Below are 13,602 nucleotides of genomic sequence, written 5' to 3' on the forward strand. Positions count from 1 at the left end.
TACACTGAGCGACCTTCCTCCTCGTTGGCAAACATATTACAAATGTGTCATAAGAGAGGATTCATTAAGATGGGTGTGATTAGCTATTTGTTGCTACTCTTTCTGGTATCTGTAGGATTTGACTCGGTTTATTTATCTGTTGGTTTTTAATTCAGTAGTTTGGATTTTGAATTAAACATTTTATCCGTATTTTTATGCGTCTAAGTTAAAGCGTCTCTGACCCACAGCAACACTTTGCTTTTAACAGCTGCAGCTCCACATAACCGAGTGGTTTCACTCACTCTCTTACTGCATAATGCATAAAGTATCCTCCTACGTTTAGACAGATACTTGGTTCAGCAGCCATCAGATCACATTTTGCAAAAAAAAAAAAAAAAAATGCATGTCTATATATAAATTCAGAGAGAATTTATAAACATGTTGTGTTCAGTCAGTCTGAGGCAAATATTTGGCATCTTAATGAATTCCCACCTGTCGAATATGCAGGAACAGGACCTGTGAGAACGCTGCGATAATCACAGGGTGGATGTTGTGATTAAGACGGCAACAATCAAAATCAAGCACGTTTGTCATGATGCAGAAAAAGAGAGGATTTTCTTTTCTGATGTCTTCTTGTTGCAGTACCATCTTTGTGATTTGGAAACATCATCTGCGGTCTCTTTTCTGACTAATATTCCCTAATTGCATGGAGCATTTTGCAGAATGTTAAAATGAAGTCGTTATAAAAGTAGCAACCTTTCTATATTTATGCCTTACATCACAATCCATGTCATTTTCAGTTTTCTAGCTGTAATAAAGAGTGTCTCCGTATTTACAACCAACAAAATTGGTTAATACAATATTTTATTTGGAAGTTCTTAAAAAAAAAAAAGAAAAAAAAAAAAAAGAAAACGTTTTCAAAACTCTTTGGAACAGATGTCTGGTTTCAGGTTATTAAATTTACACTGAGTCTCCAGGATGCTAAAAGGCCTAGTTCGTGCCTCTCAGTCCGCTCTACTGCCCGTTCACTGCGAACCCTGTGTGACATAAAATTCATCATCTGTGCCAGCCCACTAAAACTCCTCCAGGACTCTGCGAGGATGTCCGTGTGCTGCACTCTGACTGCAGTACTGCTCCCAGTCAGACGGTGGCGTCAAACACACCACAGAAAACAATGAGCCGGCGAGAAGTTAAAGAAGAAAAAAACAGCAAGGACACTATTTAAGGAGTGTCTGCGTTATGATCTGCTGCTGCTGTTCTTCAGATGAATCTGGAGTTCCCTACTTAGGTGGAGACGGATTGAAATGCTACGGATTTAATCCAAAGCCCATTGGGTGCCTGGTAGAAAGTTGAAGCTGAAAATAGATTAGAAGGGAAGAGCTATAAGTTTTGTAATCGCCACAGTCCAGAACTAAACTTGACAGATAATTTGTGGACCAGAGAATCTGACAGACGAGGAAGAGTGGACAAATACAAATAAATCAAGATGTGGCATGGAGAGTCCTACCATAGGAGTACAGAAATGCTGAATTAAATCACAATGATTTTATGTTTTGTTTTTGCATCAAGTTAAATATTACATTATTTTGGTGGGAATACTTCAAATAATTTATCGTGGTCTTGTTTTTATTGTATTTTTTGGCTTTGTAACAGACGTTTGTAGACTTTTGAAGCCCCTTGTAGCTTATCATGATACAAATGAAAACAAGATCCAAATCCTGAAGAGAATCAGGAACTTCACCCAGTCTCCACAGTTTTCATACTCTTATTTGAACATTGTATTATATGGGGATATACCTTGCTAAAAAATAATTATATTTTATTTTTAAAGTATTGTAAAAATCCATTCTTGTGGGATATTTTTATATAAAAAGCAATTAATGTTAATTTGTTACACTTTGACATAACCAATAAGTCAATATTTGTAAGGAAATGGCCTCTTTCGAATAATTCAGATATTTATCTTCTCTCAAATAAGTCCAGTCCTCCGTTGACCTTCATGTTTGCGTGTGTGTGTGTGTGTGTGTGTGTGTGAACTTGCGAATCGGTTACTTTCTTTGCCGAACATTTTTATTTTATTGGCTCCTTCATCTCACATCAGACTTCCTGCCGCTCTCCTCGCGCTGTCTTTCCATCTAACAAGGCTCCCCGTCGGCCCCTCTCGGGATAAAGCGGTCAGCGCGGAGGTAGAAGCGGCTGGCACACCGAGGCGGAGCGGTGCTGAAGAGGTGAGCCCCGGCGTGACAGCCTGTGGGGGACCGGCTGGCTAATCAGTCGCAGAGAGATCTCATTAGGCCTGTCGACCTCGCCGAGTGGGTGCAGGTGGTCCGGTCCCCCACAATGTGAGCCTCTTCCAAATACAGGCTCAAGTTATTCGCTCTGTTTTTGTTTCTTTTTCCTCCACTCGACTGGGAGACGCGCCGCCCCGTAATCCTTCTCATCCCACTCTGCGCCTCCTTCACGCTGTTTGATGCAATTTGTCTCCTATTCTCCCTATGTGTTGTCCTAATTGTCCTCCTCAGCAGCCTTGGACCAGCTTAACCTTCCGTGCATCATTTTACTCCCTAATCGAGGATTTCATTTTCTTTGTTTTTTTGTTTTTTTTTCTTTTGAGGCTTTACTTGAAACAAAGCAAAGACACAGCAAATTGTTTAACAGAACTGAAGAGTCCACATGGATAGGGCCTTTGTTATGCAGCGGTGTAATATTTTCTTTGTGCCTGGCAGACGACGTTTCAGTCTGCTGGATAGAAACAGTCCTATGTAGCCCCCTAATGCCTCTGGGATCCCTCTTCTTGAAGTCTCTAATAATGGACAGCTACCTGTTGGCTGCCGAAAAACACGCCAGAAAAAAAACATGTTAAAGTGTGTGGAAATCTGAGGAAAAGCTACCAAACCTCCCAGCGTGATGAGTGTGTAGTTTTTGTTTCGTGAGGAGAAAGCTGTGCTGCTGTTAGGTGGGCGATGGTTACAGCGGGTAGAAGGAAGCCGGACAGAATCTCGAACAAGGAAACGGCTGATTGATGAATGTTGCAACGCAGAAATCCGCTGTTTCAGCTCGAGGGTCGTAATGAAGGCTGCGCGGTGTAGATGGTTCTCAAGAATCCCACGGTGATTGTTGGCAGTTCAGACAGGAGCCCTGCACCTACGATGGTGTTTGTAGTTGTTAAAAACAGAACTTGACAGGAGAATTGTCAGCCTTGTTGAAATAGTTTTCCTATTTTTTTTTTTATTTTTTATTTTTTGGTAAAGGCAGAAATGTCCAGTTCAGCTGCCATTATGTGGTGAAGAAGAGATGCAGAGAGACTTGATATACCAGGACGAGAAAAGGAACACGGGCCGTTCCTGTGTCAGATATTTCAGGAGGTATTTGCAATTTATAAACTGTGTATTTTCATGCTTTTTAACTTTTCTTTTCACATTTTAACAGCAAACGTCGGCATGTTGTATTTGGAAATGCATAATTGGATAGTAGGAGAAAAATAATGCATTTCTTCACATTTGTTTTGCAAAAAAAATAAAATATGTCCATGCCCAGCTTGTCAGTTTAAATGAATGTCATCACTTGATAAGTTTTGCATTTATGAGATACTCTCCTTGTTTTATCAAAATATGAAGAAATTACTTTTGCACGGCACGGCAGGGTGCATTGGTAGTTCATAATCAATTATTCATAATCAGTTCAGATAAATTAGTCTTACGAAATCACTTATTCCATTGATGAGAAATACTGTTTTGTCAATCCCTAATGCTGTGAAACTGAGTTAGTGGAAAGCAGAATTGACATACAGTTAATATGTTACTAATTCTTCTCCATTTTGCACATTTATCGCCATGTTTTCATTTTTCAGCAATATTCTGCTACTAATAGGTTTGTGGTTTTAATATTGCCCGTTATCCTTGATCATTTTTTAACACAACGTTCTTTAAAGTGATAGATTTTCTTTTACATGGCCCTACAAATCATCAGAGTATGCCTCTTGATTTATCTGCTGTTTGGTTGGTGTGTGTAATTATACAGTATTTAGAAGCAGTGGGGAAAAAGCTTCAGCGAAAGACCTCAAACCTAAAAAGACATATAGTTTCTTCGGCCATCAGAGGGACCCAGTTTCTCAAGGGGATCCCAGTTAGACTTTATGTCACTTCCAATATTTCCTAGCCTCAGTGTGGTGTCTTTGCACCAGTAATGACTGCTCCCTCTCCTCCCAGAGCCCTGGCTAAAGGAACACACTGCCTCTCCCTCTGAAAATCACCCAAAGCGTCAAGACAGCATGCCATTAAACTTTTCCCAAGAAAGTTGCTGCTCATCTTCACATGCAGCTTTTCGTTTACCACCACGATGATGCACGGTTTTGTTGTTGTATTTTCCTAATTTCCCTTTTTTTTTTCCGTGTCATGCACAGGTTTGTTTATTTATTTGAGATTTTTTTTAATATTTTTTTTGCATTTTTGATTCCCTGAAATCAGATGGAACACAGGCATTAAAATTAATCATGTTTTGAAAATGGAAATATGTGTTTCTGAGTGTTTTGATAAAAAGCACGAGGAGGGAGGCATAAATAAACATGAGTTTGAGCACACACAAACACACGCACACACACATACACACACACACGCGCGCGCGCACACAAACACTCCTCATCTCTCTCCTGACTGGCAGCATCTGCATTCATGGATGGCAAATGTGATAACCTGTAAAGTGGCTTTGTGTTCCCACCTGATGCAGAGATCATTTTAGAATCAGATGGCTGAGGAATATATGGATGCTCAGGGATTCATGTGAGGTGAATTGATGAGAGGAGGAGGTGAATGCTGTTTTTTAAAACGTAGTATCCACTCATCTCTCTCTCATGTTCTTTGTTCATTTTCTCTTCACTTGAATTGAGTGGGTGTGGGAGTTTTTATTGCCTTTCTGGTAGCGCGAGTGCACGTTCGTAGCATATAAATATACGTCTGCGCCTGAAGCGGCTGGAAAAAATTAGCCTATTCTTTACAAACTGCTTTATTAAGTCGGTACTAATCAGCTCTTTGCTGTTGTAGATTCCAAAGGGCTTTCAGGAAATTACGTTTATAGATATCTATGAGAACCGCAAGCCTCTTTGCAGCAGGAATCGGAGTCCATGAAGCAGAGAAGGAACTTCATCGTGGCTAGTTATTTTTTTTCAAAATCTACAAATCTGATTAAGGATTAGGTTTGGCAATATTAACAAAACATAAACAAAAATGCTTACAAAAGGCGAGGGGGAAGTGTATATTCTTCCAAGATGAGGAAACGCATTAACAAAAATCACAGGAAATCTACAAGACAGCATTAAAAAGCATATTTATTTTGGATATAGTGAAACCTAAAGTCTTTGGTGTTTGGAGCACAGCTTTTCCAAGTAAAGAGAATATTAAATATTTTGTTTACCGTTTCATAATTTCATAGAAACTACCAAAAATATTCATTTTTCTTGACTGATCGTGAAAATGTCTTGGATAAAATGGATTTCAGTCAAATCCAGGAAATCATAAATATGTATATTTCATAGAAAAGGAGAACATGCTGGCAATAAAAATGAGTGCTTTTTGTTGCTTTCTATTTTACTGATGGATAACATTATCTACCACATATTAATAGATCATAAAATGCTAATTCATATACATAACCTTTTAGTAAATGAATCGGTACAGTTTATTTTGGTGCTTCATTAAATTATTGTGGTACACTCCACAGTAAGATGCAATAGTAACGTAAAGTACCTCAATACCTGCAAGTGGACGCTTCTGGATTATTTGTGCATGTGATAATCTGCCACTTTACAGCCAAAGATCATTTGAAATATTATCTCATTATGGATAATGTTCTTATTGGACACCTAAGGCTGTGGTCCAGTTACAGCTGCAATTCATGTTTGAGTGTGTGGATAGAATACAAAGCAAAATAAATAAATAAATAAAAGGATCGACTTTATGAAGACAAATGATGTTAATCACAACAGGTTTCCAGCCAAAAGGATGAAAATCATGCAGTCCATTACTTCAGATTTAACCATGTATTCAGTTTTATCCTGGTGATCATTATTTATGTGGCATGTTGCAGCAAATACTTGGTGCATGTCTATGAATTACCACTGGCTGTTGGCTGGTGGTGCTGGAAATTCAAAAACACGCATCACAAATCTAGATATAGCGAATGAGTGAGTGAAGAGTTTTACTTATTTATTATTTATAACATTTTTGCCTCATGTTCCAATTGTTTAAAGTTTAACAGCGATCATCAGTGCAAATGAAATGGAGTCCTTTCTTTGCTGTCATCGTTTTCACACCAGTGGTATATTTATGCAAATATGAAGGCGTTTTCACTCCACAGTCATCGACGTGTTTGTGTTTTCGGATCTTATGGTTTCTCACTCGCATCTCAGTCTGACAACATCGTCCTCCGGATGCTTCTGAGGGGGTTTCTGTGTCTGCTTCCATCTTAGTTTTTATTTATTTATTTTTTTTCTGCTTATGATCCTCTATAGAACTGCCTCAATTACCGTTTGGCTCTCTGTGCTCGCCTCGCCGCTGATTAAAAGGGACAGTGACACTCCATAGGGGAAAGCATCATCGGGAGTTTGTTCACTTTCATGCGCACTCTGCTTATCACTGCCTGCCCAGCTCCATTACCGTGGCTTTGAGGCCCAGTTTGTAATTGCCTCTCTTTATTACTGTCCCTACACGTCAGGGTAAGGAACGACGACCGGCCACATCAAGAGACTGTGGACAGCCAAACACACACACACACACACACACACCCACACACACACACACACACACACGTGTGTGCTGTAACTACAAGTGATGAGAACGAGGCCATGCACAAAATAAAGCATTTTGAAAATGAAGTGCCGTCTTGCTGAGAACAACTGACCAAATGAAACGGAGGCCATTTTAAACCAACGTAAAATTCTTGGCTGATGAAGTTTTAACTCTTTTCTTGTCTTCATTTGCACGGTTCTTGTTTTCGATTTCAGTCTGCTTTTTTTGTTTCATGCGGTTTGTGTTCTGCAGCAAATACTTTGGACTCAAAGTGTTAAAAGCTACAATTACAGTGGATTTAAAAAAATAAAAAAAATACAAAAGCATGTAAACCAAGTTATTTTGCACATGTCTTTAGATTATTTCCATAAGCTGTTGCCACTTAAAAATTTAACACGGAAATCTGTTTCTCATTTTACATCACTCAAATGTCTGTGAATTAGCGGTGAGAGCTTTTAAGTGTGAAAATTTACATCAAGCCTCAGTCACACGCTGTGCTTTATTTAAATATTTTACATTAAAAAAAGATATCCGCAGTGCACACTTACAGTTCTGTTTTTGCTTGTTACTCACTCTAAAACGTGGATAACGAGTCACATTTACACGAGTAACTTTTTAAGAAAACGTAGGAATAGTTTTACTGCTCTTACTTGAGTAATATTTTTAGAAAATATTGAGGCTCTTAGTGGAGTCAAATTTCTCCATGCGCTACCCACTGTGAGTAGCTGCACTGAATAAATGCAGACATGCCTATGACGTACTTCCAAGCATTAACTCTGCTCTTTCCCACGCTCGGTGTTATCTAGTGTTGATCTAGTTACCACTGATCATACCTGGCTGTCATACGACGTTCACAACTAAAAAAAAAAAAACAATTTCCTAATGCAATAGTCTAATTACTTTTTGTTGCAGTAGTGTTCCTTTACTTTACTCATCACTTTGAAACTAATAATGGAATTACAGAAACTAGTAACACGATACTAACCATCATTGGTTATCCTTTTTTTTAAGGTATCCTCAGATTTAGCAAACAAATGGCTTAAAATAGACAGGTTTGCTTTCTTATAGCTATGGAAAATAAATGAGAGTTGTTGTTTTTTTTTTATTTATTTATTTTTTTACATTTTGAGATCAGCTCTGAGGAGCTGATGCAGCACCTGTCATCGAGATGGAACTGATGCAAGACTCGGGGAGTAAAACAGGCAGATGTCAGCTGTGCTGCTGGGCTTTGCAGAACATCTTTCAGCAGATGGCAAAGCTCAGTGATCAAGACCCTGAATATATGTTGTAGTCAGCACATTTACATTTTTTTTTCCTGGTGCTCCCTGTACATCTGCTAGTTGTGCTTTATATAGCACATAGCTGAAACAAAGAGAATCTCATAGAGATAGCTGAGAATTTTCTATCCGTGTCGTTGTGAAAGCGATAAATGAAACGTGCAATGCAAATTGCCTCCGTTGTGTGCTACGACTGTGTTGCTACTGTGCATCCGTTCAGGTGTTTAATCACAGCTTATGCATGTGTTGTACAAATATACAGTAACCGATGTCGCCTGTCTGCTCGTTTCACAGGCTCCATGAATACGAGGCGAGGTTCAGGCCTCACCTGTCTGCCTTCGAGTTCCAGCGCCTCCTTCACAACCTGACGGCTCTGAAAATCAGCAATGCTGGGGGACACAACTGTAAGTGGGCATTTCTGTTTCTAAGGGTCGTAAGATCACTTTATTATACACAATAACTTAGTGAGTTATAGTTTAGACCAGATATTTATGTTTACTGAATAAAGAGACGCTTTTTGTTGTTGTCTAAAGTTAAATCAAACCAAATGTCTTTTAGGTCAGTTAGGATGACCAAAATTATTTTTATTTGCTAACTGCTAGAATACTTGTCGATAATTATTATTTTTTTAACTTTCTTCATATTCAGAAGTTTAACGCACATCAGGAATGATTGTCTTTTGAGTCGTATCATTGGGTCCAAAACCAAAACCTGAAATAAAATGGAAAAACTGCAGTAAAAAATATATTAATGGAACTCATTTTATAAAGTAAAATGTTAAAATCAAATTAGTCGCTGACAGCTGAACAGACTTGTGGTGTTTTTTTTCTACATTGAATGTCAAATATTTGACAAACTATGTTGCAAAAGTTCCTGTTAATGTCTGTCACTTGTCGGTTGCTTCGCTTTCACTCTCATGTCCAATCATCACTAACCAACTCACCAGGTTTTAACTCTGGTTGAGTTTTCTGGTTGGTCCATGATTTCAAACTAACAACAATTTTCTTGTTTTTCCCCCCCATGGTACATCTGGTATAACTTTAACTTATATTTGCTGACAAACAACAGAAGGAACAGAGAGCAAAAGTAGCCAATTTGGTTCAGGGCGCCTTTTACTCTGGTCTGGTCACCGATGCTGGATCCAGCAAACCATCACAAACTATTATGCTTCGTCCTCCATGTTTGTCGCTGCGTAAATTCTTTAGCCAACCTTACAGTGAGCAAAAATCCGGCTGGCTGAATCAGACTTTTTAATTTTGAGAAGAATCCATCGCAACAATCAATCTTAAGTGGTGCAGTGGTGATGCTTCATCGCCCAGTCAAGCATATCATTTTTTTTTCTTTCTGATATCTTAGCAATGAGTTTCTCACTGCAGCTTGAGGCCGTCTCTTTACAGTTCAAACTGAGAGAATGCTGCCACGACTCAAGAGTGCCTGGAGCTGTATTTCTTTGATTCTCCTCAGTTGTTGATGCACAGAAGTTTTTCTTCAGACACTCTTGTGGCTTTCCGTCTGATACCGGACTTCCTGCCAATACTTTCTCCCAGTTTCTACGTGCCTTTTGATTCTGACGGTAGACTGCACTCACGGACGCCTTGACCTTCTGCTAAATTTCTCTGCAGGAAAGGCCTGCATTGTTTGATTGTTATGGTGTTTTATCTTTCTTCCACTTCTTTCTCTCAGCACACTGCTTTTTTGGCAACACACTACTTTTTTGCTGACAATACTGCCTGCATGTATAGTGTGTTTCAAAACGTCTTTAATGCAAACACAAGTAATCAAGAAAAGCTGAGAAACCTGTTGGAAATGGTGTAGCATCAGGAAGGGCTACTCGCTGTGTAGAGCAAATAGCGACACGTGCAAACACCAATAAGACATTAAAAAACAAAAAAGAAGACATGCTGGAGGAGTCTGAATATGTGGCAACAAACTGACTACGATTATGACACTTCTGCATTTTTCTGTTTGGAAAAAGAAATGTAGAACAAATACAGATGTAACACCAAAGGGAGCTTCCATGACGTCGCCACTGTCCTCAGAGAGCAGCTTGGCTTTGAAATACCTGCCTTTCCGGAAAAGCAAGAAACGTATTATCCACTCCTTTATCACATGTTCTTGACATCCATCTCCTTTTTTTTTTTTCCTCTCGACGTGACGTGTCTTCCTGATAGTGTGTTGTAATGAGCAAGCAGGATCTAAGAGACGCTGTGGCGGATTAGAGCAGCAAGAAGAAAAGAACAGCTGGCCCAAACTACCAGCTCGCTCACACTTACTTGCACCATTTTAATTGGTTGTTCCAAGCAGGCATCACAACACCCACTCCTGCGTACTTCCTACACGCATACAAACAGTGCTGCAGAAGTTTGTGCACAAACAAACAGAGTCACAAGCCATGCATATTCCATAAAACTGTTTGCCGTCTCTCTTGTACTGTACAGTGGGGAAAAACTTGGATATTGATTTGTCTTAGTCATTCTTAAGCAGTCCCAAATATGTCTCGTTGCCACAGGCTTTGAGGAGAGACTTGAAATCTCCAGTCAGATTTGGCTTTTTGAAATTCTCTCGACAAAAAAAGGGGGGGGAAAAAAGCGGCTTGTCCTAAAACAGAAATCTCTCAGTCGCTTTATATTCTCTATCACTAAAGTAAGGCCCTATCAGCATGTGGCTATATTGAATGTTTAAGAGAAATCACTGGTTTAATGGCTTAACGTTCAGGTAACCTTAACAGTCCGCCAGGTTGCAGCGAGCCTTTTAATGTCAAGTAAAAATCCTGACAGCTTTGACAAGGCTTCTTTGAAATAACGGATTGATGGTGACAAACCGGCGCAGCGCGACTACAAATGAAAAGCTTTCAATTAACATAAAATATAGACTTTGGTGCCTGACAACTGTTTTAATTGCAGATATCCCCGGTGCTGAATGAGCTAAGAGACATGGGGAGCGAGTGGAGAGCAGAGGGTGAAGGCTAAGGCACATCGGGGGATTGGGAGGAGGACAGGCTCGCGTACTTGTTATCCCTCTGAGGTGCAAATGAAGTGGGTTTCATCACCGTTGAAAGAGCGGCGGGATCGCGGCTTGTTAAAATCCCGGGTCCGTCCTCCTACTCCAGCACTCGCACATTTCTCACCTCTCACTGATCATTATGCTGCATCTCATTCGTGCTTGATATCTGTCTACGTAGACCATCCAGTTATGTGTTTAATAACGCCGATGGGGAGAGGAAACGCAGAAACGGACACGAGAGGACCAAAAGCAATTTTGTGGCTGCTACTCCGAGACCAAAGCGGGGTTGCGCTGGTTTCAGTGCGGGACGGCCTGCCCCCATCACTATTCATGAGAGGAGAGAGAGGGATGTCGAAACCTCCAGAGAGACCTCCATGTTTGACATTCCTCCACATGGTCTCCCGTCTATTTTTTTCTCATGTCACTCTCTGCCGAAGCACCTTTTTTTTTTTTTCCTTCATTTGCAATATCAAAGATCAACTAAATGACTTTATGTGTGTGGGCTCACGCAGGCATATGTGTGCTTGCGCTGGAGAGAGAATTAGGTGTGGCGTCCAGTTACATGTGGGAGGATGAATCTGTTTTTTTTTTGTTTTTTTTTTCCTGCATATTTTTGTGTGTGAACAACACGGATTGAGGAAATGGAAGAACTGCTCTAAGAAGGAACTAACAAAAAACAAAGCGGTGCATAATTATGAAGTGGGAGAAAAATTACACATGTTTGCAAATTAGTAATTAGGCAACAATTGAAGGCAATTGGTAGCGTTTGTTTTATAAAAAGTAACCGGCACACCATTAGTTTCTTTGTTTAAGCACATTTTTGAAAAACAATGTGCAATTTTTCCTCACACTTCTAAATTATCTTTGGATTAGCTTGTCACATAAAATCCTAATAAACACAACGTGACACAATGCGGAAACATGGGCTTAGCGTTTCAAACAGAATCCCACATAGAGGCACGTACTGCGCAAACTTGATTGTCCTTCTGAAAAAAAAAACAATTATTAATTTACTTACCAGTTACAGCTACCAATGCAACGGGCATTTGTTTATGACTAATCCCAACCCACTTTCCTCCTCCTCCCTCTCCAGACACATCACAGCTTGCGGGGGTAACCCTGACCTCCGCTTCCAGCTCCTTCAGTCCAGCCAGTGCTCCCGCTCCGTGGGTGGAAGCTTGCTCATGTCCTCGAGGCTTTGCGGGCGAGTTTTGCGAGCGGTGCGCCCCGGGATTCACCAGAGAAGACCCCGGCAGAGGGCCTTTCTCCACATGCGTGCCGTGCCGCTGCCACCAGCATGGAACATGTCATCCAGAAACAGGTGAAAAGTCGATTTTTATGTTTAGAAATGCTCACCGAACCATTAAAGCAATATATTTCTTATATTGTGTATGAACATAGCTAATTTATTGTAATTCTGGTGCCGAATTTGTTTAGTTGTTTTTTGTTTTTTTTTCACCTAAATTTTATGTCGAACCTGAAGCATCATGAGTCCTAAATGAAAAGAAACACTATTTAGATGTGAACTAAAGAAGTAATGTTGACAAAATAAGACCGTCTTACATGTTTCTCATTTATCAATGCGTGTTGCTTTATGCCTCTGACAAACTGTGGCGACATTTCACACAATATCGTCTTGATTTGTACCTTTTACTATCATGTCTAGGTATGTTAATATCTAGACAACCATTAAATGAGCGTTGCACAGCCTTTGGATAAAATCCGCTCCTCTTCACAAACTGAATTTGATAGAAAAAGCAGCTCGGTTCTGTTGGTAAAATTGGAGGGAACGCCATGCTCAGCAGCTCGTCCAGCCTCAGAAGCATCACTAGAAAAATTATTATTCAACAATTTGACCGAGCAACGCTTCCATAACAACCGCTGTCACACAGTTGACACTTTGCTTTGTCCTGCATTTCTGGTGCTCGTTGCATGAGTTTACAGGACAAAAACCATCTGCAGCGGCAGGAAGCACAAACCCGATGGAACTTTGACGAAAAAGCTGGCAAAGCAGATTTTCATCCGTGCTTTTGAGCAATTATTTTATTTTTTTTTCCCCCCTGGAATTTAATTGGTGATTTGAATGGATGTCTAGAGATCAAGAAACGACTGGACACCCAGAGGAAATTACATCTAAATCCTCAACTCTTACCTTGTCAGCTGAAATTTCAAAGCGAATATGGAGAGTCATTACCGTAAAGCTGTACAACATAACCTATTGCAATGTGAATTGGAACATTGTAATACATCGAGTAGCGTAAAATACATTGCAAAACATGACGCATGGCAACAGGCTTTGTTTTTATTTCTCTTAGCAGAGCAACGGTAGACAAAAACATTTCCGATTCCGGAGAAATACTTGAGATCTGGATGGAAGTTTTTCTTCAAGCAGAACAGCAACCCTTAACAAAACAGCAAGGCTGCAGTACTTGTGTTTAAACATACTCCTGTGAAAAGAAATGGAAGAGTCAAAGTTCAAACCTGAGTCCAATAGCGACTACAAGGCCTTATAGTTGGCCTTCGGGGTTCACATAATTACATGTTAAAGCACATTTTCAGAG

The 13,602-nt window shown here is 39.9% G+C and overlaps 1 protein-coding gene across 1 annotated transcript in view; it reads left to right on the forward strand.

The window, feature by feature from the left end:
* Positions 1-13,602, forward strand: part of lamc3 (laminin, gamma 3) — a 124,881-nt gene that overhangs the window by 73,291 nt on the left and 37,988 nt on the right. The window contains exons 11-12 of the mRNA XM_007548924.2: positions 8,333-8,442; positions 12,135-12,362. Coding sequence (XP_007548986.1) covers positions 8,333-8,442; positions 12,135-12,362 — 338 coding nt within the window. The remainder of the gene's footprint in view (positions 1-8,332; positions 8,443-12,134; positions 12,363-13,602) is intronic.

This window comes from Poecilia formosa, unplaced genomic scaffold (assembly GCF_000485575.1).
Source record: "Poecilia formosa unplaced genomic scaffold, Poecilia_formosa-5.1.2 Scaffold28, whole genome shotgun sequence".
NCBI classification, from domain to species: Eukaryota; Metazoa; Chordata; class Actinopteri; order Cyprinodontiformes; family Poeciliidae; genus Poecilia; species Poecilia formosa.